Source organism: Trichosurus vulpecula, chromosome 7 (assembly GCF_011100635.1).
Source record: "Trichosurus vulpecula isolate mTriVul1 chromosome 7, mTriVul1.pri, whole genome shotgun sequence".
NCBI classification, from domain to species: Eukaryota; Metazoa; Chordata; class Mammalia; order Diprotodontia; family Phalangeridae; genus Trichosurus; species Trichosurus vulpecula.
The window spans coordinates 138,784,653-138,812,544 of NC_050579.1; the positions used below are offsets into that span (position 1 = coordinate 138,784,653).

The 27,892-nt window shown below is 36.2% G+C and overlaps 1 protein-coding gene across 1 annotated transcript in view; it reads right to left on the reverse strand.

Moving 5' to 3' along the window:
• Positions 1 to 27,892, reverse strand: part of NKAIN2 (sodium/potassium transporting ATPase interacting 2) — a 1,347,683-nt gene that overhangs the window by 582,751 nt on the left and 737,040 nt on the right. The window contains exon 3 of the mRNA XM_036768989.1: positions 14,785 to 14,865. Coding sequence (XP_036624884.1) covers positions 14,785 to 14,865 — 81 coding nt within the window. The remainder of the gene's footprint in view (positions 1 to 14,784; positions 14,866 to 27,892) is intronic.

The following is a 27,892-nucleotide window of genomic DNA, read 5'->3' on the forward strand; positions in this document are numbered from 1 at the left end:
TGTGGGACTCTGTTTACTTCACTTAACCATAAGTGGTAGGTAACTCTCTAAGACCATAAATTACAGAGAAATTATTGATCTTCATTAGTGGAGGAAGTAACCACACTGAGACTTCCCCACACTAGTGATTGCATTTTAGTGATTTTCAGCTTTCTCCATTGATGTAGGGATACATATGTCTTGGCAGCATCCTTTGGCAAGGGTGTGCTGGAGCCAGTTCAAACCAGCTACCAAGAAGTGATTATTAATTTTCAGTGTGAAAATTTAGACCTCAGAAATTAGAAAATACAACCAATTAGAACTTGATTGTATAGACTTAAGAGAGTGATGGAGAAAATGTTAATAATGCAGATTAAACTTTAAAGTATTGTACATGCAATTTTCCTCTGGAGAGCAAATTATTAAACATTCTCCAGCACATTCTTGCATGTTTCTGTTTGTGTGTATGTGTGTGTGTGTGTGTGTGTGTGTGTGTTGTATTAATACCCGCATATAGATTTACATATATATATATATTCCTATATTTAAGTATGTACATATATCCATATATGTGTTTAGACCATGTCATATAACCAGTAAGGAATACCAAAGAAGAATATTGTTTTAAGGACAACTTTGAGTGAATGTCATTTTGATTATAATAAATATAAAGGACATATGAAGGGAGATGCTATTTGTATCCAAAGAAATAACTGATGAATAAATGTATAGAATGATTTTATACACATGTGTATACATGTGTATATTTTTGTCTAATCATTGTCATCTCTACGTCAGGGAGAAGAAAAAAGGGAAAAAATTACCTGATAACTTAATTATATATTTTTAAAAAATAGCAATTTGTACATAATAGATTTGCAGTTTCATGTGCAATCATATTTTTATAATACAATGATATTGATGTGCATGTTATATTCCATAAAGTAAAAATTAAAAAAAGAATAAGAGAAAGGATGTGATCAGTGAAATGTATGAGAAGTGTGTGACAGAAATGGAAGATGTGCTGCTCATGTGACAACGACCAAAGGATGATAGGGAGACTGTCAGAGCACCTCCTGATATCTGGAGACAGTGATGAAGACCTCTAGTCATTTAGGAGGTAGGCATGGGATAATTGTAGTATGTTTCAGTGAAGAGAACATCTGAATTGATGAGATCATAGATCCATGGGAGTATTACATATTGATGAGTATAACAATTAATATCATTACTCAATTATGCATGTCTCTATACACATGATTTCAAAGAAAGCGAGTAGAACCCTTATCAATATTTCTTTGTGCAACCACAAAAATGCAGATGCTCAAAGTCAATTGTTTTGATGTTAAAGCAATGGCCGGCAATGGCCATTACCCGTAGCCTGCATAATTACAATTCAATTTTCTAGTACCTAGACACAATGCAGTCCCACCTCTCTCCTCTGCCCATCCTACCCCTTGTCTCCAAGCAAAGAAGCATGACTTGTCAATAATGATTTATCAGAGTCTTACTCTGTACCAAGCACAGAGTTAAGCACTCATTCCAGCATCTGGAATTTCTCACATAGTAAAGTAAATATCAGGAAAGCTCTAAGTTTCGCAGACTCAGATTCACTCGAGCTAAAAAGCAACTAAGAGTTGTATGCTAATAATCTCTAATGAGTGGTGAGTTGCCTAGTTTCACGAAATACAAATTTATGCAAACCATCATGATACCAAAAACTTCTTTGCTCATGCCTCATTATGGAACAGAAATCACGGGGAAATATATTTGCCAACAAAGGCACAGTTAAAATGAAGGTAAGTGCTTCTTTTATACTTTGTTCTCTTCTAATTGGTAGGCAACTTACAGTTAAAGAATTGCTGCAAGTCAAGATAACTATGAGTACATTGTATTGTAGCTACCCTGTGAACGTACCCTCAATATAACTCAGCTCTGCTGGTTGCCAATATTGTTTTCGATTTCCATCTATTAGATATATGATCAAGCATGTCAAATCTGCCCTGAGTAAGAAAGCCAAAAAAAATCATTTACTGGAAACATTCTCACAGCTATTAATCCAACAACCCTGGTCAGATTTAATGCTCAAAGGCATTTACCTACAAAGTTAAGCAGATGCTTTGAGTTGCAAGCTAATTTTGTTCCTCTGTTATCTTAACAGGACATCTGTTAAAACATCATCCCAGGAAGGTAATATGCTCAAAATTAAACAACCTGCAGGTTGCCTTGTGATTTTTATATGCAACCCTGACATTTAAACCATTAACTAACCCAGTGTGGAAACTACAACTAAGCAATCTTAACTGCTGCTCATTATAATGTGCTGTTTACAATATGTTGTTGTAGATTTTTACGTAATTATTCTTTTGCTAATCAAATTGAGGTAATATCAAGGTTATTGAAAAAGTTATCAATTGATTAATAGAAGTTCCACCCTCAGCTGAGACTCAACACCTCTCCTTGATATTCTTTTCTCTTTAGTGTTTGGTGATACTCCTCTCTCCTGGCTCTCCTCCTAACTATCTAACTGCTCCTTCTCAATCTTCCTTGCTGGATCTTCATCCGAGTCATACCTGCTAACCATAGGTGCCCCACCAGCCTCTGTTCTAGGCCCTTTGTTCTTCTTTCTCTCTGCTGTTTTGCTTGGTGATATCATCAGCTCCCATGAATTCAATTATTATTTCCAAGCTGATTTTCAAATCTACTTATCCAAGGCTGTCCTCTCTGCTGATCTTCTGCTTATTGGACATCTCAAATCAGCTATCCCACATACATCTTAAGCTCAGCATGTCCAAAACCAAATTTATCTTTACCCCCTTTCTTTTTCATAACTTTGCACCAACATATTTTGAATTGCCAATGCTTGTAAACCAGGTGTCATCCTCAGTTCCTTACAATCTCTCCCCCTCCCAACCCCCTGCAATATCCAATCTGTTTCCAGGCTTGTTAACTGCACTTTTGCAAAATCTTTTAAATAAACTCTCTTCTCTCCTCTGATACTGCCACCACCTTCATCATGAGGCCCTCATCACCTCATGCTTGAATGATAGCAAGAGCCTGTTGATGGGTCTGCCAGACTCAATTCTCTCTCCATGCCAAGCAATCCTTCATTCAGCTGCCAAAGTCATGTGATGTGGGCATGTAAGATATTTTTCTTTGGTCACAAACCTGTGATTTTACTGGTATTGAGAACTCCCAGGGTGGCAATTCCTTTCACTAATGCAAATCTGGAGCTCATAGGAAATTTATAGACTGAGAAGTTTGCCTGTGGGTGATGAGAGATTTAAAACTTACACAAGGTCACACAGCTAGTATATGTCAGAGACAGAAGTTAAATGTTCTTAAAGTAAAATGTTCTTACTGACTTTAAGGTCTGGCATCTATCCACTATGTTGTGATTCTTCTCATGTAAATATTATCACCTCCATTTTGCCGATGAGGAAACTGAAGGTTAGAAAGATGTGATAACTTTAAACTCAGTGTTCTTTGTAATACCCTCCACTGACCTCCATTTTATTTTGTAACTAAGGGAACTCAATAACTAGAGGGAGTTGTCAGAATGACATTCATTTTACACACTCTGCTAAAAATGTATATTCTTGAAACAATCAGTTACATTAATAGTAAATTTCCATACCAAGTTGGCTGATACTTTAAATGTTAATTTTTTAAAAGCAATCTGTGGGTTGTATTATGCAGTGGTGTCTGAACTTAATTGGTCATATAATCCTATCAGTAAATAATTACATATTTATTTATAAATTACATACATATATTAATGGTCTAATAATCATGTATAGCATAAAACTTACACATAAACACACTTAAAAGGAGGAGATTAAGATGAAATTATATTTGATCCAAGACTCCATAGAGAACCTCTCAAGTTTATTGAGTAGGGGAGTAAAGCTGTTGGATCCACATTTTAAGAAAATCATTTTGGTAGAGAATGTAGACAATGTACTGAAAGGGGAGAGACTTGAAGCATGCAGACCTATTAGGAAACTAGGGCCAGGCAAGAGGTGCAGAGGACCTGAACAAGGTGTTGAGTGAGTTGGTGCAAATGTAACTGATATGAAGAAATGTAGATTGAGAAATGTAGAATGTAAGCACCTTGAGTGTAAATTTATGTACCTTTATACTTGTGTTTATATTTGTATATCTAGTGTCTAAAACAGTGTCTACCACGTAGTATGCATTTAGGTTCACTGATTGTGGACTTAGTAATGACTAATGACAAGAAATGCTAACTCATTGGATATGGATAGGGAGAATGAGGATGACATTATGGTTGTGAAACTGGCCAAGTAGATGGATAGCACTGCCTTCAATAGTACTCAGTGGTAATAGCAATGTTGGAAGAGGGATAGGATTTGGAGAAAACAGAAAGCAAAGAGATCCGAGATTCATTCTGTACCTACTAACGTTGGGTCGCTCACTCTCACCAAACAAAAATGAAATTGGATGGTGGGTGGGATGAGACATTCTGATTCACCAGACACTGCTCCCAGAATTATGAAATAAGCACCTGATGCAGGCACAAAATACTGATGTGGGGTATGATTCCAAAAGCACCTGTGGCAGCTGAAGATTCCAGGGTCAAGGGCATATCATAATTGCTTTTATGGGACCAAGTGGGGCTGAGTGAGAGAAATTGGGTTGATTAGTAGAGGAAGTAATGGGCAGAGCAATGAAATGTGAACATGTTGGAGACAAGCCCATAGGGTGGGTATCAAGGGGACAGTGGGATTCAATCTATCTTTGTAGAGCCTTCCAAGTGGCTAATCACATGCTCCTTTGAGTCATTCCCCTAGTAGGCTAGTGAACCTACTTTGGAGACCACTGGTATAAGAAGCAGAGCTAGTGCAATATAGACAAAGTGAAGACTCCAAAACACTTGTTATCCTTCTTTCTTCCCACATTCATTATATAGCAGTGTCTCAAACACACATCATTGTTTGCAAATGCAAAACTTCCTTGACATATACAAACCCAACCTACACTAATTATACCAACAAATGCAAGTCATATAGAAACCAGTAGCTTGGGAGTGGTGGGAGAAAACAACATTTTTTCCCATTCTACATCTTATATATCATTAATAGATATAGTTTCAGTATTCTTATTTCATGCTTTCATTTATCTATGCACTTTCCATTCACCACTGATTGCTTGATCACTTCTGGCACTATATTACTTTAAGGGATATAAAGCAGACACAGCAACTAAAGAATTAAATGTTATAATCTTACCTTTCTCAAACCCTTAGAGTGGGAAAAGGGAAAAACACATATAACTTTGTCCTTTAGAGTTATCCTTTAGATTGTTTGTTAAAAGAAAATGATTAAATTTTCATGGACTCTGCTAAGACCAGCTTTGGGTTGTAAAATGAAAGGCAGAGCAGATGTTATTAACTACTTCATTGCCAAACAGCCATTACTAACTAGAATGCGTTATAAGGCTCTTTAATGCCCTTGCAGCTATACTATTACAAATCTCTAAGACTTAGAGGGCGCTTTCAGCAGGAAGCCCCTGCCTTGACTTTCTTTGAGCATATGGGCACTTAATCACTTCATTTCTGCCACAACTTGGAGTGGAGAGAGTGTGAGTGTTCATATAAAATTTTAATACAGCCATTTTCTCTTTTCTTAAGGTAAACTGGCACTTCCAGGGCTTGCTAGCTCACCTCACTTAGCCAATATGGGTAAATATCTACTCTACAATTTTTCAGGTGATTATTCAAAAAAGGAAAATGTCATTAAAACTCATTCTACTGTGGAATTTCTTTGAACAAAATGGATTATGGGGGGATAGCAGAGATGTATAAATTAGGTCAGGAATTCATCTTTGGTAGGCTGTATGGGCTTTTCCTGTGTGGAAGCAAAATGTGAGCTTTAAGAAGCAATCCTGTCTGTTCTTTTCGAGCCGCCTGAACAATTTCCTTTCATTGGTCATGGTACCTTGCTGAAAGGCTTCCCTGACAGCCAGCGGTGTAGGGGCTAACAGTGAGGCAAAGGATCAGAGAAATGCCAGAAAGAAAGACGATTCTGCAGCAGGGCGTGCTGTGCCCGTATATGATCCCAATCATAAAACCATATGTCCACGGGAGCTTTAGGTGTTCCCAACACCATCGTCCCCACACCCCTAGGCATTTTTCCCCTTTCTTCTTTGTTGGCATTGAAGTAAAACAAATCCTACTGATTTTAGATGCACATGGAGCCAGATTTCAGCAAAAGACATTCAGCGATTGCTACAAAAAGAATCTGCCTGATCTCCATTACGCATCCTGACTTCCCCCGACCACTTGTAAAGACCCCGATCAGCTCTGCAGTGATGCTTAGTGGTAATCCGTTAGTTCCTCCAGTCCTTTTAGCAGGTGATAATCTCACGGTACTAAAAATGTCAACATCTTTACAGATTCCTTTGGCTCAAATAAAGAGCAGTTGTAAACCCATCTCATGGCCTCTGTCCCTTATAGCTAATTTCAAGAAGAAAAAGGCTCTTAGGGATGATTTACTTGCTAATGGAAATAAGTTGGTGCCTTCAACTTATTTGGAATTAATAGCAAAATGGATGGATTTGCACTAAAGAAGGATGGTGGATTTTCTAAATTCCCAAGCTGTGTCACTTCACTCTATTAAGAAATAAAATAATTCTTTATTTCACTAACTCTTTCTCCCACTATCATAAGCGCGCACGCGCGCGCACACACACACACACACGCACACACACACACACACACACACACACACACACACACATACACTTGAGGCATTTATTATTCAGATGTAATTTTATCAAACGATTCTAAGAGCATGCTGTGCCAAAATGTCCCTTGTGGGTCAGAACCTCCCAGGAAATCCCGAGTGGAAAGTATAGGCTAATATTCTACTTTCCCAAGAGTTATTAGGTATTTTCTATTTTGAGTCTATCTGGTGCAGTACATTTTAAGGCACTGACATGTTTTGCTTAATAGCAATGAATACCCAGGAGCATCACCACAGGTCTGGTAACATATTTTCTGTTTTTTTTCTCTCTCATTTTTTAAAGTAAACGTGTGTGTGTGTGTGTGTGTGTGTGTGTGTATGTGCATGCACAAACATATTGGTATGTAACAAGTATTATGATTTTATTATTACCCCTTCATTTTCCCATCTCCTGTGACCCTAAGTACATTTAGGACCTTTTATTAAAATAATATGAAAATGTAAATAAATAAATGTAAAATGGAGCATTATATAATGCAGAGAAAGTTAACCTTTGAGTATGGACAACTTTGACTCAAATTTTGTTTTTGACATCTACCAGTTTTGTGAATGTGGTCAATTTGTTAAACTCCTCAGTGAATCAGGCAACTTTCTGAGATTAGAAGTCACACAAAATGTTAATCTGGATCGTAGATGGAAATTTTATATTAAGAGTTCCCCACACCGAATAAATAGCAGTCCTGAACCATATGGTTATTATCTGAGGAGTAGTCCAGCTAAGTTGGAAAAAGCTAGTGACTTAATTGGCCACAAATGATACATTATTTTTCTGCCACAGAATCTTCCAAATTTTTACTATGTCACAGAGGAGTGCTGCCTTTTTGGCAGAGCCACACCTATGATGAAATCATAGAATCATTGACTTATTGCTTAGAGGATCTTGAGAGAGCAAGACCTACCTGAGATATTTAGTCCAAATCTATCATTTATTTTACAGAAAAGTAAAGTGATTTATCCAGGTTTACACAGATGGTAGGGGCAGAATTTGAAACCAAGTCCTCTTAATTCAAAATCAGTTTTCTTTGCATTGAACTGTGCTACACTGGTTATTAAGTATCAAACTATACATATAATGGAGGCATTTATGGTATGAAGAAGAGGTGATCTATATCACTGGAGAGAATACACAATATACAAATCATTGAAATCATGGCTATTTAAAAGTATTCAATATTTACTACACCAGCTTTGGATTGGAGCAAATTTTGTACAGGAATGATGTGTGGAATTTTTCTCCTTCCAGTCTAGGAGATATTTCAGACTATCTTCCAATAGACCATATATCACAATCTACCTTAGCTATCTTGGCTCTGAAATACTGCATACAATATTACTTTCAAGGCATTTTAATGGAGCCATTTTACAAAGCAGAGTTTCTAAGTTTTTAATAGCAAATTAAGACAAAGCCCATTTAGATTAGAGATGCTCCTAATTTTTTTAGGCATCGACTTTTTTCTTGCTAAATTAAGGATGGCTTCTATTTTGTAAGATGTCTTCTACTCATTTTATCTCTCTCTGGAAAGGGGCAGCTAGGAGATGCAGCGGATAGAGCTCTGGGCTTGGAGTCAGAAAGACCTGAGTTCAAACGCAACCTCTGATTGTTGAGACCCTGGGCAAATGATTTAACCCTGTTTGCTTCAGTTTCTTCATCTGTAAAATGAGCTGGAAAGGGAAATGACAAACCACTCTGGTATCTTTGCCAAGAAAACCCCAAATGGGGTCAGGAAGAATTGGGTGTGACTGAAAATGACTAAACAACAGCTCCAACTCATTTTATCTTTATTCATACATACATACACATGTATGTCAATCAAAATAGTAAATAAGCAAACTTGCTTAAATCCTGGCCATTTCTAGCTACTTGACACGCGATACCAAAATCATTTGGAATATGATAATTACATGTTCATGTTACAATTTATTTTTCAGTTGGTGACACATACTATTACTTCCTCCTGGAATGATAGTAGAGGGCAGAGTTTTAGCAATAATGCTACTATCCACCTCTATGTCCTTTCCTTTTTCAATCAATTCATAGTCTAAGTAGAATTGGAACTAAAGATTCAGAAATGGCAAATGACTCTAAAAAACTCAAATGGGACTCTTCTTAAAGATGGAGAAATTCCCTCTAACTACATAGATCATAATTCATCCATGCCTGTTCATCCTGGATAATTTTTGGCTACTTATAACTTCACACAATGCAGTCCTATCCAAAGTTCTGAGGCCTTCCTCTCTTCTGATATCACTAGGTACTACTGGAGTATTCTGGTTGTCCAATTCTTATTTCTCCTTACTGTAGCCAATAAGGAAAAACAATTGATAAAACTATTTACTATGTTTCTTTTTCTAGGTCTATTTACAAAGTTATTTATGTAATTGTTCAAAAGCCTTCATCCTAATTAGGTTCATTAGTGTCAATCAAAGCGTTAAAGAATCATCTAAATTTGAAAAATCTTTTTGTTCCTGGTAGGGTAGAAAAACCAATATATTAGGTCTCATGAAACAAAATCAAATATCAAAGCTGCTACTAACTGGCAGAATGACCTTGGATATCAATTCTCAGTTTCTTTATTTGTGAAGTGAAAGGGATGGAATAGAATTTAGAGGTGATAAACTCAACACTTTATGCCTAAAAAACTCCCAAGGAAGGCCCAAAAAAGATTATAATATAATCTAGAAATGTTTAATAAAATGCAATGTAAACAATGTCAAGATGGTGGCTGGAAAGCAGGGACTGGCCTAAAGCTCTCCCCCAGGATCCTCCAAACATCTATAAAAAATGTCTTGGAACAAATTCTAGAACTGCAGAATCCACAAAATAGCAGAGGGAAGCAGGGCTTCAGCTCAGGACAGCCTGGATGGTTGCTAGGTAAGGTCTATCACACAGAGCTGGAAGCAGAGTGGAGCAGAGCCCAGTATGGGCTGCACCCAGACCAACCACACTAGGAGCCAGGAGGAAGAGGCCCTAGTGCCCTACATCAGTGAGCTGTGGCAGTTACCAGACTTCTTAGCCCACAAACACTAAAGACGACAGAGAAGGTTAGTGGGAAAAACTGCAGGGGACAGAGTGAAAGGAGTTCGAAGTTCAGCCACTACCCTGGGGGAAGCGGGGGTGGTGCAACTATGGAACTACAGCTGCAGTTGCTTCTGGACCCAGGCATGAATTAAGTGGCAGATCAGAGCTGGAGTGTAGAGCCTGCTTAGATCTGAGTCGCCGTCTGGGTTGGCAGTTCTTGGGAGAGCAGAAGCACTGCTGGGACAGAGCTTGCTGGGTAGAAAAAGCTCTGAAAACAACAGTGCATCCCCTCAAGTTTGGGACAAAGTACTCTATGCTCTACAAGCAGTCATACTCCAATGAAAAAGTCAAGGATCAAGTAGTTGGCTGGGAACATGGCCAGGCAGCAAAAATGCACTCAGATTCAGACTCAGACTTTGGAACCTTTCTTTGGTGACAAAGAAGACCAAAACATACAACCAGAAGAAGTCAACAAAGTCAAACAGCCTACATCAAAAGCCTCCAAGAAAAACATGAATTGGTCTCAGGCCATGGAGGAGCTCAAAAAGGATTTGGAAAAGCAAGTTGGAGAAGTAGAGGAAAAATTGGGAAGAGAAATGAGAGTGATGTGGGAAAACCATGAAAAACAAGTCAATGACTTGCTAAAGGAGACCCAAAAAAATAGTGAAGAAAATAACACCTTAAAAATAGACTAACTCAAATGGCAAAAGAGCTCCAAAAAGCCAATGAGGAGGAGAATGCCTTGAAAGGCAGAATTACCCAAATGGAAAAGGAGGTCCAAAAGACCACTGAAGAAAATACCACCTAAGAATTAGATTGGAGCAAGTGGAAGCTAGTGACTTTATGAGAAATCAAGATTTTATAAAACAGAACCAAAGGAATGAAAAAATGGAAGACAATGTGAAATATCTCATTGGAAAAACCACTGACCTGGAAAATAGGTCCAGGAGAGATAATTTAAAAATTATTGGACTACCTGACAGCCATGATCAAGAAAAGAGCCTAGATATGATCTTTCAAGAAATTATCAAGGAGAACTGCCCTGATACTCTAGAGCCAGAGGGTAAAATAGAAATTGAAAGAATCTACCAATTGCCTCATGAGAAAGATCCCAAAAAGAACACTCCTAAGAACATTGTGGCCAAATTCCAGAGCTCCGAGGTCAAGGAGAAAAGACTATAAGCAGCCGGAAAGAAACAATTTGAATATTGTGGAAACATACTCAGAATAACACAAGATCTAGCAGCTTCTACATTAAGGGAATGAAGGGCTTAGAATATGATATTCCAGAGGTCAATGGAGCTAGGATTAAAACCAAGAATCACCTACCCAGCAAAAGTGAGTATCATGCTCCAAGACAAAATATGGATTTTCAATAAAATAGAGGACTTTCAAGCTTTCTCAGTGAAAAGAGCAGAGCTGAATATAAAATTTGACTTTCCAAGAAACAGAAATTGCAAGGGACTTACTAAAGTTGAACTGTTTTGTTTACATTCCTCCATGGAAAGATTATATGTATGATTCATGAGACCTCAGTATTAGGGTAGCTGAAGGGAATATGCATATATATGTGTGTATACATATATATATATATATATATATATACACATATATATATATATTTGTGTGTATACACATATGTATGTGTAAATATATATAGCTATATATACATATATATAGAGAGAGATATATGGGGGGGCATAGGGTGAGTTGAATATGACGGGATGATATCTAAAAGAAATAAAATCAAATTAAGGGATGAGAGAGGAATATATTGAGAGAGGGAGAAAGGGAGAGATAGAATGGGGTAAATTATCTTGCATAAAACTGGCAAGAAAAAGCAGTTCTGTAGGAAGAGAAGGGAAGCCAGGTGAGGGGGAATGAGTGAAGCTTGCTCTCATCAGATTTGACCTGAGGAGGGAATACCATACACCCTCAATTGGGTAACTTACCCGACAGGAAAGAAGGAGGAAGAAGATAAAAAAGGGGGGAAGATAGAAGGGAGGGCAGATGGGGGTGGAGGTAATCAAAAACAAACACTTTCGAAAAGGGACAGGGTCAAGGGAGAAAATTGGATAAAGGGGGATAGGTTAGGAAGGAGCAAAATATCATTAGTCTTTTACAACATGAGTATTGTGGAAGCGTTTTACATAATGATACACATGTAGCCTATGTTGAATTGCTTGCCTTCTTAGGGAGGGTGAGTGGGAAGGGAAGAGGGGAGAGAATTTGGAACTCAAAGTTTTAAAAACAGATGTTCAAAAACAAAAAAAAAGTTTTTGCATGTGACTAGAAATTAAGATACACAGGCAATGGGGCGTAGAAATTTATCTTGCCCTACAAGAAAGGAAGGGAAAAGAGGATGGGAGGGGAGTGGGGTGACAGAAGGGAGGGCTGACTGGGGAATGGGGCAATGAGAATATATGCCATCTTGGAGTGGGGGGAGGGTAGAAATGGGGAGAAAATTTGTAATTCGAACTCTTGTGAAAATCAATTCTGAAAACTAAATATATTAAATAAATTAAATAAAAAATTTTTAAACAAAAGAAAAAAAATTTGACTTTCAAACACAAGAATCAAGAGAAGCATGAAAAGGTAAACCAGAAATAGAATTCATAAGGGACTTACTAAAGTTGAACTGTTTTGTTTACATTCCTACATGGAAAGATGAAGTGTATAATTCAAGACCTCAGTATTAGGGTAGTTGAAGGGAATACATACATACATATAAATATATATATACACATATATATGTGTGTGTGTGTGCGTGTGTTCATATATATATATATATGTATATATATATATATATATATATATATATATATAAAGAGGCACAGGGTAAGTTGAATATGAAGGGATGATATCTAAAAAAAAATCAAATTAAGGGATGAGAGAGCAGTATATTGAAAGATGGAGAGAGGGAGAGAGAGAATGGGGTAAATTATCTCATATAAAACTGGCAAGAAAAAGCAGTTCTGTAGGAAGGGAACAGTGGGTAGGTGAGGGGGAATGAGTGAATCTTGCTCTCAATGGATTTGACCTGAGGAGCGAATAACATACACATTCAATTGGGTATCTTACCCCACAGGAAAGAAGGAGGAAGGAGATAAAAAAGGGGGGGATGGTAGAAGGGAGGGCAAATAGAGGGAGGAAGTAATCAAAAGCAAACACTTTCGAAAACAGACAGGGTCAAGAGAGAAAACTGAATGAAGGGGGATAGGATAGGATGGAGCAAAATATATTTACTCTTTCACAACATGAGTATTGTTGAAGAGTTTTACATAATGATATGCATGTGGCCTGTGTTGAATTGCTTGCCTTATTAGGGAGAGTGGGTGGGGAGGGAAGAGCGGAGAGCATTTGGAACTCAAAGTTTTAAAAGCAGATGTTCAAAAAAAAAGTTTTTGCATGGAACTAGGAAATAAGGTATACAGGTAATGGGGCGTAGAAATCTATCTTGCCCTACAAGAAAGTAAGGGGAAAGGGGATGGGGCGAAGTGGGGTGACAGAAGGTAGGGCTGACTGGGGAATGGGGCAATCAGAATATATGCCATCTTGGAGTGGAGGAGAGGGTAGAAATGGGGAGAAAATTTGTAATTCAAACTTGTGAAAATCAATGCTGAAAACTAAAAAATATTAAATAATTTTAAAAACTATATAAACAATGTTAATTTGTGATTTTCTAAGTCAGTATCTGGCCCATAAGAATTAATTTTTTTTGAGTTTGATACCACTAGACTAGATAAATTCTAAAATTTATTCTAGTTCTAATATAGCATGAATCTATGCCTTCATATGTCAACATCAGCTTTATATCTGTGACAATCAAATAATAAACAGAAGTATAGTCAATGGGTTTTATAATATTCTACAGTATTGATCTTTATCATAGTATATACATTTAAAGTCACACAAATCTGAATTCAAAGCAGATTTGTACATCCTAGAAACTTTGAGAGATATAGCATCTAAAAAGTACCTTAGAAAACATGTGTTCTCATAATCATATTTTCATGATGAGGAAATTGAGGCACAGAAAGCTGTATCTTATTCAAGATCAGACAAGTAGCTAATAGCAGAATCAAGATTAGAACTTAAAGAAGTATAATATCCAATTCAAACATACTGTTTCCAAGACATTACTAATAAGAAGAGTGATAAGCACAAAACATATGTGTAAAACATAATATATGTAGAATATTATATATAGATACTCTTTGTTCACAGTATTATGCAACAGAAATTCTAATTCTATAGATGAACATATAAGCTTATAATTCATTTTGACTTAATATCACAAGAATCTGAATTGCCAGGCATAAATATTCTTAAAAGTATAAAATAGAAAAAAATACATAGAATTATGAAGCCCATAGGGAACAAACTCATTCATTTTGAAAACTGAGATTTCTCATATCATACCCCCCAAATGGGAAAATCAGCTTTATCAGTCATGAGGGGGTATAAAATAAAAATCTCTTTCAGAGAATATTTTCAAATGGGATTTAGTTTTTTTATTTGTGTTTTTATTTCTATAGTAAAAATACTCTAACTCAGGTAACAATTCATTTAATTATGACAACTTGTTATATAATTGTTCCATCATAATATAGGTAATACGTATTGGGGGACAAGGAAACCAAGAAAGCCAAAGGAAAGGTAAATGATTTCTATCAAGGTTCTATTCTTTCTTTAAGATATGAGTTGCAAAACCAAAACAGAAATCAACACCATTGTCAAAGTCCTTGATTGCCCAAAATATTTGTTTGAATCTATATTGAATGAGGATGATAAAAATCCATGAGTGTCATTTTTCTTCACAAGTATAATCAGTGATATACCTATAACCTTAAATTAAAGAACTGCCAAGGTTGGTCCAAAATATAGTGCACTGTAAGTAGCTACTGGGAGAGGCTCATCTATCTGAAGACAAGAGGGGCTCATAAAAAGACAGCTTAGTTTTAGAAATTGACTGCTAACCCAGGCCTGATGACTGAAACAAGTTAGATAGTAAATTACCTTTGAGAGGTCCCCAGCCTCCAAGTAGAAGCAGATAACAAACACATTCCATGTAACCCAGAGGACTAGCCAGATAGCATACTGTTGGGAAGAAAGAGAGAAACAATATTTTATTGAGAGAACCAATACATGATTCATTTTTTTTTAAATTAGCAATGCAAGATTTAAGGGGAGCTTCAGCTGAGTGTGAAACTTTCATAAAATCAATGTATTACCAAACAGAGAAGAAAAGAAGAAAATAATTTACATAGCTTCTCTTTCGTTAAAAAGCAAGGATATGCTCCAAATAATCACACTTGTAATTATCTGTCACTTGAGAAGTTAATGGCATTGGATTCATACATAAAATACCTTCAGACTTTGGATTTTTTAAAGACCCCAGTAAAACAATCTAGAGAGAAGTTATGTGCCAAAATTTCAATTCATAAAGTTTTTTTCTAATATAAGAGTAATGATTTTGAGTATTCCAATATTGTTTCACTATTAACTTGTTATTACCATATGTTATCAATTACAATATATCTTTTTCAGGGTGCCTCACTTTCTCATTCACTGTAAAGGAAGGATAAATCCATGCTCTTTACTAAGATGTTGAATACTAGTAGAAGGCAAGTAAAAATATACACTATGAAATTCACAGTTGAAAAATACACATTTCAAAAGCATCACTTAAAGAATATCAAATGTCACACACATTTTGTCATTGGCAGACATTCTCTCTTGGAATTAAAGGGAATGTCTACAAAATAATGTAATAATCTTTATTGAAATATCAGCCATTCCAACTCTTCACTATTCTATGCCCTTAAATCTCATTCTTCCTTGCCTAACCTAAGTCATGGATCATCCCCCCCACCCTCCAATTGTAGAATTTTGCAAAATGTGTACTTAAAAATTCCTGTTTTCAATGTCAACTGTGCCCTCACTTCAGCAAGGCAATCTTTTTATTCCTCCCTAGTTGATTTTTTATCTTATTTCTCACAGACTCATGCAAACCTGCTTTTTCCTCTTTGAGCTTCACCCCTCTTCACCCACTTCAGGTACGTACCTTGCCTCTTTACCTAGAAAATAGACCATTTGACATGAGCTCCCTGTTCTCTCACTTTCTTCATCATAAAACCATTAGACATCATCTCACTGTCTCCTTCTTTGCCCCAGTGTCCAACAAAAAAACAAAAACCATGACTTTCTCTTTGCCCAGGTCAGCTCTTCTAAATGTGCCCTTAGTCTCACCTGTCTTCTTCAGCATGTTGCAACCTGATTCTCAAATCAAACTCTCTATTCTCACATGTTGCATTTTTCTCTAGGTACTTTTTCTTCCTTTTTCTCAACCAAACTCCTCAACAAAGCTACTATAACCAATGTTTCCTCTTCTTCTCTTCTCACTCATTCTTCAACCTTTTGGAGTATTGCTTCCAACCTCAAATCAAAATGCTCTTTCCAAAGTTACAGATGATCTGTTATCACCAAATCTGGTCTTTTGTAATTGCTCATCCTTTTTTCCCTTATCTTGATACTGTCTTTGCCCTCTCCCTGTAATCTGGCCAGCTATTATGGGTGTTGCCTCAGGCAAAATGAGAACTCAGAAATCCTTAGCTTAAAAAGGCCAAGGTCTCCCACTACATCCTGGACCATCTCCAGTTGTCCTGATCTATGTCAGGCCACTGGACAGGAGATGGCTCCAAAAGAGAAAATGAGGCTAATGACTTTGCCCTACCCTCTCTCACTTAAATCCAATTCACTTCCAAGTCAAGGCATCATCTTCCTGATGTCATGGCCCTCTTAGAGAACAAAGGACACTCTACACATGGAAGCATTTATCAACTCAACTATACAAATGACAAATCTATACATCCAGCCCCATCTCTCTCTTAGGCTTTATTCCTGCTTCACCAATTACCTATTGATATATCAAATTGATGTCCTAGAGACACATTAAATTCAACATGTCTAAAACTCAGCTCATCTTTTACCCTAAACCCTCTCCTCTTCCAAAGGCCTTTATTTCCAAATCAGGTACCACCATTTCCCCGACATCTCGGGTTTATAATATCAGCATTATTCTGGATACTTCACTCTCATACCACATATTGAATCAATTGACAGATCTTGCTGTTTCTACCATCAAAATATCTCTTACATCCTATCATTTCACTCCATTACCCATATAGCTATTGCATTAATTTATACCTTCATCAATTCTCATTTAGATTATTGCAACAGCCTCTTCATTTGCCTTGTCTCTACCAATTCTAGTTCATTCTAAATGCTGCTAAAATAATTTTCCTTAACCATGGATATAGTACTTTCCTACATAAATAACTTAAGCATACCCTCAAGGCAAAGAAAATGTTGCATGAATTGATGAGGCTGATTCTTCCAGTGATAATCAATTCCAGTGACTTCTTATTGCCTTTAGGATTCATTCATTCATATGATAAAAATGAATTAAGAACCTACTATGTGCCAGGAAGTGTGCTAAGGGCAGAGATACAAAAAGAGGCAAAAGCTAGTCCCTACTCTAAGGGAGCTTACAATCTATAGACATTTCTGTTTAGTTTTTAAAACCATTTCTAACATGTCTGCAACCTACCTTGCCAGCCTCATTTGACATTAGACCCTCCTCTTGCACTCAGTGTTAAGTCTTCTCTCTTTTTTTCCTATACAATATCCCATCTCCCATCTATGTGCACTTGCACTAGCTATCCCCCATGCCTGGAATGCATTTCTTCCTCATCTCCACTTCATAAAATCCTTCTCTTTCTTTAAGACACATCTGAGGTACCACATTCCACATGAAGCTTTTCCTGATCACTTTCTAATTTCCCTCTCAAACTAGCATACATTTATTTGTCTTTATCCCATATGTACATACACACACTATATCTATGTCAATATATAGATATAGTGTGTGTGTTTGTGTGTGTGTGTGTGTGTGTGTGTACTTTTTGCATTCATGTTGCAATATTAGCTCCTTGTAAGTTAGGATTATTGAATTCTCTATTTATATCCCTAGTGCCTACCATATTGCTTTTCCCAATTAATAAATATTTGTTGACTGAATAAAACATATGGTACTTTTACTGAAATAATGTGAAATGTTATCTAAGACTCTAAGGCGTGAATCTTGACAAATATCATATTACTTAAAAGATACAGAAATTTCTATTTAAATTAGCCTACTGAAATACTGTATATATGAAGCAATCATATATTTACATGGATAATAATTTACTTACTTCTCATACAATTTATTGAACCTGTTTATGAGAGGACATTGAATACTAGGTCACATAATCCAATCTCCTGGATTAATAGCACAACATTTATCTACAAAATAATGTTTTATCATATCTCCCTCAAAGCACCTCTAATTCAGTAATTGAACCAATATTTATTCATTGTTTCTGCTGTGGCAAGGCATGATGCTGGATACTAAACATAATATTTTATATTTTCATACAGATTCATAATTTTCCAATCACTTACATATTACCTCATTGGATAGGGAAAAGCATGCTGGATATGGAGTTTAGAGAGACCTGAGTTTATATTCCACTCTGACATTTTACTTGATGTATAAACACGGACATGTCCTGTAACATGAGACTCAGTTTCCTAATTTGTAAAAAGGAAGATAATATGTCATGATTTTTCTGAGGATAAAATGAAATAATGTATATAAAATGCTTTGTAAAAGTTAAAGTCCTATCTAAACGTCAACTATTACTGTAAGTATCCTTACCTAGTGAGGTAGGTAGGATCTGTATTAGACATGGCATTTTGTAGATAAATAAAACTGAGACAGATGTTAAGTGACTTACCCAAAGTCAGAGACAGGTAATAAGTGGTGGGACAGAGCTGGAACCCAGAGCTTTTGTTTTCTATTCCAATGCTCTTCCTACATGATCACGGGCTCTTCTCCTTTCTTTTTAGGCAAACACATGGAATCCCATTAAGCCCTTCTCCCAAGGCATACTTCAGAATCCTTTCATCTCTTGGACTTATTTATAATGTACTGAGTACTTTATTATACTTCTGCAATATGTCTCACATCCAAGTTATGACTATTTGCACAGCTGCCACCTTAGCTCAGGCTCTCATCATCTGGCCTCCCAACTGACTTCTCTGCTTCAAATTCATCCTCTCTATAATCCATCATCCATAGTTGCCAAAGACCATGCCACTCCCCTATCTCAGTGCCTCACTGTGGTCTCTACCATAAAATATAAATTTCTCTGACACTTAAATCCTTTCTTGACCTCATCCCAACCCACTTTTTTAGCTTCCCTTTCTGCATTTTATGGAGCATCTAAACTGGCTTTCTTGCCATCACTATTCTCCAACTCCTATTTCAATACCATTGTACTGACCATTACCCATGTTTGGAATTCATTCTGTATTCATTATTGTCTCATATAATTACTTATTTCCTTCAAGACTCAGCCTAAGTGCCATTTCTAACTTAAACCTTTCTTATAGGACCTTCTCTCTTAAAACCAATATACATTTATTCTCTCTACAAATGTATGTGTACACATTACCTACCAAGATGCTTCTTGACTAAAGGGACTGTTTCATATTACTCTTTATATTCATAGTGCTTAGGATAGTGTTTGGCACATATTATGCACTTAATAAATGCTTGTTCATTGATGGATTGAAGATAAAGAGATAAGCCTATATTGTATTCTACCTAATAATAGCCTCAAAGGGGGAGAGAGGAATTATCTCTTTGCCTTAACAAGATTATCTTACATACCTGCATAAGACTAAGTCTATAAGAACAGAGGATACATTGTTACAAGATGTGCTTATATCTAATTTCCTATCCATTACAACAACTCTACAGCTTACTTCTACATATTCCTGTTTTTGAACTTTTTGGAATTCTGCTTTGTTCTTGTTTTTCTCAGACTCATTATCTGGCATTTATCTAAATTAAATCTCATCCAATTGACTCAAGCCCAATTGTGTAAATGCTGAGAATCTTCTACATTCCTCTGTAATTTGGTCTGTGAGCAAATTTTGCCAATGTGCCCTACAATTCATTTTCTCTTTGCAATCATTATCAGCATTGTTTACAGTCTGAGACTCCCCTCACCACACTGACTCCTGTTCAATGCCCACTGCTATTTAGTGGTACCCCACTGATAATTATTCAGGTTGGAGATTATTAGAAATGATAGCTTTCTCACAGAGATATTGCTGTTGGTCTTTCCCAGTGAGATAATATATTATCCACCTTGCCAAAGATTTCTGATCTCTGATTCTTGTTATTCTATTAAATTATTCCTTTTTGTAAAATTAATTTTTTGCCCTGATTTTTACTATGAAAAACTTCCATTCCATGTTTCCTCATGTAGTATTGAAAAACCAGCATAATAAAATCATTTGTCACATTGACTGTTGCCATTTGGACCACTGAGAATCAACTGAGTCACTGTCTGCTTGATATTGCCATTTTGGCTCTTAAAGCACTGAAAATAATCAAATAATGCAAATAAACTGGCCAAGGTAGTCTGATAACTCTTGTGCCCTTCTTAATTCTCAAATCACTTGTGTTCCCTGAGGATTTATATATACATATATATATATATATATATATATATATACAATATATGTATATATTATACGCATATAATATATACATATATATTATATATGTGTGTGTGTTTACGTGTGTATATGTGTGTATGCAATTGTGCACATTTTTAAATGCATATATACTTAGATCACAGTTCTGATTACTTTTCATTTTATAATTCTAAAAGAAACAATAACATTATACCTTGCTGAACAAAAGATAAAAATTTTTTAAAAAGCAACTACAACAATAAAATTGTAAATACTTTCTTGACCTCATCCTAACTCAATTTTCAAGCTCTCCCTTCTGCATTCTGTGGATGAGCCCAAACTGGCCATTACTCACAGATTATTCTCTACCTCCTATCTCAATACCATTGCATTGACTCTCACCCATATTTGTAATTAATGTCTAAATATGTAGATGGAACTATTGCAAACTAGTTGTGTGTCCTTGGGCAAACCATTTAAATTTTCTGAGCCTCAATTACATCATTTGTAAAAGAGGTTATGTTTTTATTCTCTTCTGTCTCAAAAATTCCTACAATTTCACGTAACTCAAACTCCTCTCAGAAATTGAGGGTTGAATGAGATGACATTGTTCTGATGCAGTCCTTCATAGTTCCTTGATTTTTATAAATTTCTTGCTTATTAGTGACAATAGTTTTATGCCACTCAATTCTATATTTTGCTTGCCAGTCTATTCTAATTAGGAAGGTAATTAAGACTACAGAGAGAGGGACAGAGAGATAGAGAGACAAAGAGAGAGACAGAAGAAGAAAAGTTAATGCATTTAGGAAAATTTCAACTTGAAAAGGTCAAGATGGATAAGAAAAACCAATGCCTGACAATAGTTCTTGTGGTATGAAAGTATAAAACAGAATTAAATGGTCTTTCACATCAATCACAAAAGCTAAAACTGACTTTTCTCAGAGTTTCATTTTGTAAAAAGCAACAAACAGATAAGCCATTGAGGTTATGGCAGGGTGAGATACTTAATACCTGTCAATAGGATTTTTTTCAAGGTTGATAGAAATTCTTAAGTGTTTTATGGAACAGAAATATGGGAATAAATACTGGTGTTTAAGACAAAGAAACCTTCCTTCTAGTTCCTGTAGTGTTTTCAGAATACTTCTCCTCCTCTAATTCTCAGATCTATGAAATCAATTTCAGCAAAAATATACTGTCATTCACTTTTCGAACTGAAGTGGAGAATCTTGCTTTCATTGTGATGAAGATTAAAATAGGCAATTGATGTGGCTCCTGAATTGATTGTTCTCTTCCCTTTTTTGGTAGCGGTGGAAGGGTACGGGATTTGAAAGGAGTTTTGGGGAAAACTGCTCACATCTAGGGAAAATACATTTTAAAGTTCCACTTTCCTGCTACCTTTTTTTTCTGTGACAATATTTGCTAAACAAAGAAAGTCATCAATATGGAAAGATTAGGTAATATATTTTCCAAAACATTTTTTCTGCACCCCTCCAATTCTGCTTTCTTAGTAAGTTGAACTTCATCGAATTTGACATATATGAAAGTGATATTCTAAGGATCTCTAAAGCATTTTTTACAGCTAACCTCTTTCTCCACCTTGTTTCCTATGAAGTTCACCATAAATAATGTAATTTGGGAGTTTTACTTAATATTGCCAACATTTGGAAAAATTTTTATCAAGTTGTAATATCTTCATGGGGGGAGAGTGCAACTGTTTGTTTGTTTCCTTGGTAGTCAGGCAGGTAGCATCTTCTACTAGCATAATAATGAAACTCAGCTAGGCCATCAATCAATTAGTATTTACCCAATATATACTGAATAGAAGTGCCATCTGAAGATCCACTTATAATTATCCTTTTCCCTTTCAACAGAAACTTATTGCCTCATTGTGGTGAGGACGTAGCCTTGGATTTTCAAAGGCCATTCTAGCAGGTTACAGGTTCTATAATTTTGGCTAAAAATGACTGTACTTGATGCTCTGTGGAACCGCCTGAATGAATTTTCATTTTACTGTCTCTCAAATTGATAGAAAGTCAGGAAGACCTGAGTTTGAATCCAGCCTTAGACACTTAACAGCTGTGTGATCTTGGCCAAGTTGCGTAACCTCTATTTAAGCCTCAGTTTCCACAACTATAAAATGAAGATGATAATAACAGTACCAGAGTCATTGCAACAATAAAATGATATAATATTTGTATAGTATTTAGCACAGTGCCTTACACAAAACAGGTGCTAAGTGCTCCTTTTATTGCTGTTGTCATTATTTTTTAAATTTGATGACAGGTTTTCATTAATTTAACCATTTTTTTCACATAGGCAAAGCACTGAGCTAAGTGATAAGGATAAAATAAATAAATATGGTCTCTGCTCCTTCTCTCATGTAATTTACAATCTAGGAATGGAAATATGATACCTACAGGAAGATGCAATACTATGCAATATTACATGGCATAATATATTATAGCAGCTTCTGAGGCAGTAGGGTAGAGAGAGGAGAAGACATTTCCTTTGTCTCCCTTCACAAAAGATTCCTTTCCTATCTCCCTTGGTTGTGGGAGTAAATGTTGATGTTAGGGAGAGATATTTCTGAGCTTCAACATATAGCCCTAAGACTGTTGTTTATCCATTAGCAATTGATGAGCCTAGCTTAGGAGTTGTGAGTGTGACAGGGTGGAAAAAGTTTTGATTAAAATGAGAATAAAGTCAAAATATCCATTCACTTGAGATTAAGGAATGGAACTTGGACTTAGTAAATGGAATGAATGAAATACTTTTTGAGTTAAAGTGAGATTACGGAATAGAAAAAGTCAAATTTTTAGATTCAGAGTTGAGAGGAGCCTCAAAGATTATCTACTGCAATATCCTCACTTTATAGATGAAGCAACTGAGGCCCAGAGGAATTGACTTGTCCAAGATCACACTGATAGGAAGTGGCAGAGCCAATATTCAAACTATAGTCTTTTGACTCCAAACCTAGCACTCACCACTATTCCTCAAAGCCAGAAGGTCTGTAATGGTTGTACTCTGCTAATAAGCTCCAGAGAAAAATTAGGGAAGTTATGGCCTGACAAGTTAAAGTATAATTGGATAAATACAAAAGTGAGATACCTTGCTACCTAGTATCTTACTACAAGAGTTCCTTCTCCTCAGATAGCAGAACTGATGGACTCTGAATGAAAATTGAAGCATATTTTTTCACTTACTTAATTCTTTCTGGTATTTTATTTCCTTTTGATCTGTTTCTTCTTCCACAATTGTAATGAATGTGGGAATATGTTTTACATGATAGCATATGTATAAACTATATCAAACTGCTTACCATTTTCAGATAATGGAAGGAGAAGGAGGGATGGTGAAAAATTTGGAACTCAAAATCTTGTGAAAAATGAATGCTAAAAATTTTCTTGATATGTGATTATAGAAAAAAATAAAATACTATTTAAAACAGAAAAAAGGAAGGTTTTCATTGTGTGAAAAAAAAAAAACAGTTCCTTCTCCTGCCTGACGTTCATTATCTGTGTAAGTAGCTGAGACTTGTGACCTGTTTGCCAGTACCTTCCTGCACATCATTATAACAGCTTAGTCCAATCAGTGATGGTTGGCTATGGAAACATATTCAAGTTGTAAGATCATATTTAGTCTAATATAGTCTATATGTATCATGCATCTGAAATCTTCTTCATTTCTGTTTCAAAAGGAGACAGATTTCTGTCATCAGTATTGCTCCAGCACCATTTCCACCTCCTGTTCTTTGCCAAGGGTCTCATACTTAGAACAACTAAAGGTAAGTCAAAGTTTATAGATTACCTAAGAACTGTTGGATTCTTAGGACATTCAGGCTCCTTTTGACCCCTCTGCCACTGTTACTGCAGCAGCAGAAGGGGCCACATGAAGCTGAGAGACATTTTGAATTTTTCTTTTTTTTCTGGGTTGCCAGTCAAAGAAATCAGTAGCTGGCCATTAGCCAACACTCCCCGTCCTTAGCTAGACTGATCTTCAGATAGCAATCGCCACCATTCATTGAGACTTAGAAGCATTAGTACAGTGTAAAGAACACTGGCTCTGGAAATCAGAGGAGCTAGGTTCAAATTCTGCCTCTGACAATTGCTACTTTTATGGCATTTGGCAAGTTACTTAACTTCTCTTCGACTGTGTTTCCTAGTAGTAAAATTAAAGATGTCTTCTGAGGTCCCTTTCAGTTTTGAATCTATGATACCTGAGGCCTTTTCCAGCACGATAGAATCTGCCATGGCTTGCCTTCCTCCAGAATAGCCTTCAGAAGCCCAAATCATCTCAATGCTTCATCAGAAGCACTGGAGTAGGATTTTTGTTGAAAGAATAACTCTAAATATATCTTCAGATATGATTGTTTTCAAGGTCACAAAATTCTTTCCACTTTTCAGCATAACACACTTCTGCAAATATAAAAGGACTTTAATAAAATATAAAATTAATGTTTTCTATCATTCTGTCTCTTCTTTCCTCCCCTCCCTTTTTTTTCATTTTGTATTTCGCATTTTGCTTGCTAACTCCAAGTTCTGGTTGGAGCAGAAACATGTCAGATATGTGTGTACATGTATGTATATGTATATATGTGTATGAGTGCATACACACATATGCACACACACTTAAATACATATATACACACAGTCCAGTTGAATTACAACTCCCAGGAGAGTTCCATATAGCTTGTATACCTTCTTCTTCCAAGCATTCACTTCTCTAGGGGAAAAAAACAAGCAGCCAGAAAAAGGACTAATTCTATCCTTTCACGTCAAGGAGTCAAGGTTTTTGTTTATGTGCTTGTGTGTTGTTTGTTTATTTTTTTATGGAGGTAAGGTCTTGAGCCTTCCAGAGCAGAAGTTACTTAGTCTAAATGTTTAGTTTAAATTTTTATTTATTATTTAGTCTATTATTTATTTATTATTATTTAGTTGAAATAACTAGTCTAGACTAAATAACTAATAATAATATTTATAGGTTTGCAAAATACTTTTCTTATAATGAACCTGTGAATTAGGTATTAGTGAGTAAATCCTTATGATATCAGGGACCATTGGACATAAAGCCATCAAATTCTCTACCTTCTTAGGAAGACAGCCTACAGAAAGGCCAGTAGTAGGTAGACAGGCTCTGGATTGAGAGCCAAACTTGCTTGCTAATCTGCAAAGATTCTCTGGGAGTTTAGAGGTGATGAGTAATATCATTATATCTGGTCTTAGAAGTTTCTAGGGCAATTTGAACATCTGCTTTGGTCGCATCTGACTATTCCAAATAGCAGCTGAATATTGGGATGGTGACATATGTTGTGAGGGATTGTAGAACCCCTAGTTTAGATTAAAAAGCAGTGTGTTCTGCATGGAGGAATGATTCACTAAAACAGAATTGCATGATACTAATCTGGGTAAATTATCCTCATGATACTGAATCATGCAAGTACTGCTCCAAGGCAGAGTTGGCCCTTTCTATCTAGACATCATTCTGTGAGTACATAGTTGAGAGACAGACATTGACACATATTGTGGAAAAAAGGGCTGGGGGGGGGCAAAAATGTTGAGATAAGTTGGAGGCTAAAGTTAGCTAAAAGATGAATAGCTAGATTGTAAAGTCAAGAAAATTCCCAAGAAGAAAAGATATGCCATTTCTGTTCCATGGAAGAAGAGGAGTCATTTCAATCTATGTTGCCAATGTCATGGTAATGTCCTAATCATGGGGGAAAGGTAATTAAGACCAATGTTTTGAGGGACCAGAGCTGATATAATGGTGGGAATGACTATAGAAACACTTAAAAATTATCGTTTATTTATTTTTAACATTCATTAAAAATCTTTTTTGAGTTCTGAATTCCCTCCTTCCTGCCTGACCCTCCTCACTCACTGAGAAAGCAAACAATTGATATCAATTATACATGTGAAATCATGCAAAGCATATTTCCATACTAGCCATGTCGCAAAAAAAAAAAATCAGGAAAACTAAAGTAAAAAATTTATACTTCAATGTGCACTCAGAGTCATCAGTTCTCCTTCTGGAAGTATATAATATTTTTCTACATGAGCCCTTTGGAATTGTCTTGGATCATTATATTGATCAAAGTAGCTAAGTCTTCCACAGTTGCTCATTGTTATAATATCACTATTGCTTTGTAAAAAGTTCTGCTCACTTCCTTTGCAGGAGTTTATATGTCTTCCCAGGTTTTTCCAAAACCATCCTGCCCATCATTTCTCATAGCACAATTGTGTTCCATTACAAGCCTATATCACGGCTTAATCAGCCATTCCCCAATTGATGAGCATCCCCCCAATTATAGAAGCACTTGTGGCTTCATGATAGAGACTTAGGCTTTGCCACACACAATCAGACATACCAAAGGTTGTCAGCCTGGCCTGAAATAATGGGAACCATGGCACTATTACTCTCTATCTCTTAAGAAGGTATGCATATACCAACTACATGTATTAGACACAGCAAGAAATAGATTCCCTCCCAGGATGTGACCAAGACTTCAGGCAAGTCTGGGTAAAGGTGTTCTCCTATTGTTGTAAGAAGAATTCCACCCTCTCTGACTATAGTGAAGTAGAGGCAAAGTTTTCATATATTAGTGCTACCTGTAGGAAAGGGGAAAGGGACACCAGGACACCAGAACTTGGGTATGTATGAATGACAAGATATCAGCCAAAGAGTTCTTTTGCCCTGGGACTTAGTGGATGCAAGCAGATAGGCTGCCAAAGAAATCAAGAAACACTAACAAGACAACAAAACAAAAAAGGAACAAATGTGTGTGCATGTTATATATACATATATGTATGTATGTGTATATATATAAACACACACATGCATGTAGATGTGTATATACACAGACACAAACATACACATGCACACAGATATATAGCTAGATCTAGATCTGCCTTTTTTCTATCATGTAGAGGTCTTACCTTACTCCCCTTCCAAAACTTATAATTCTAACAGCCCAGTACAGTTAGCTGGTGTTAGCACCAGACCAGAGGCATGCATTTCACTGCTTTTATTTTGAGGCCTATAGGTAGCCAAAGCGTCAGAAAGAGGCTGGTCCTCTCTGCAGAACTGCTGGCAATAGCAGCTGCTTTCTCACTCCACAGGTAATCTCCTTTGCCTCCTTCAGGATATCAACAATTTTTTTTTAAAAATAATATATAACATCTAGTTCAATCCTTTGATTTTCATACATATTATATAGTATGTAGTAACATTATTTATTTTCAGCTATTTTTATAGAGATTCCTTTCTGTAGAATTGGGATAATGAGTAGAAAAGTGGAAAAGCATATACTATTTCATTTAAACATTTTCATAACTAGATCTTGTCTCCACAGAGCACAGAGTTATAACTAATGCACCACAGCTCTAAGTGAGATAAAAATGCATAAGAAAAGGAAAACAGCAACATGAAGCATGAATGCCGAACATGTAGACAAAGTTAGAGTCACATCACAATTATAAATCTTATCATTTAAGAGCTGAGGGTTGAAACTAAATTATCTAACCCTGAAGGAGCA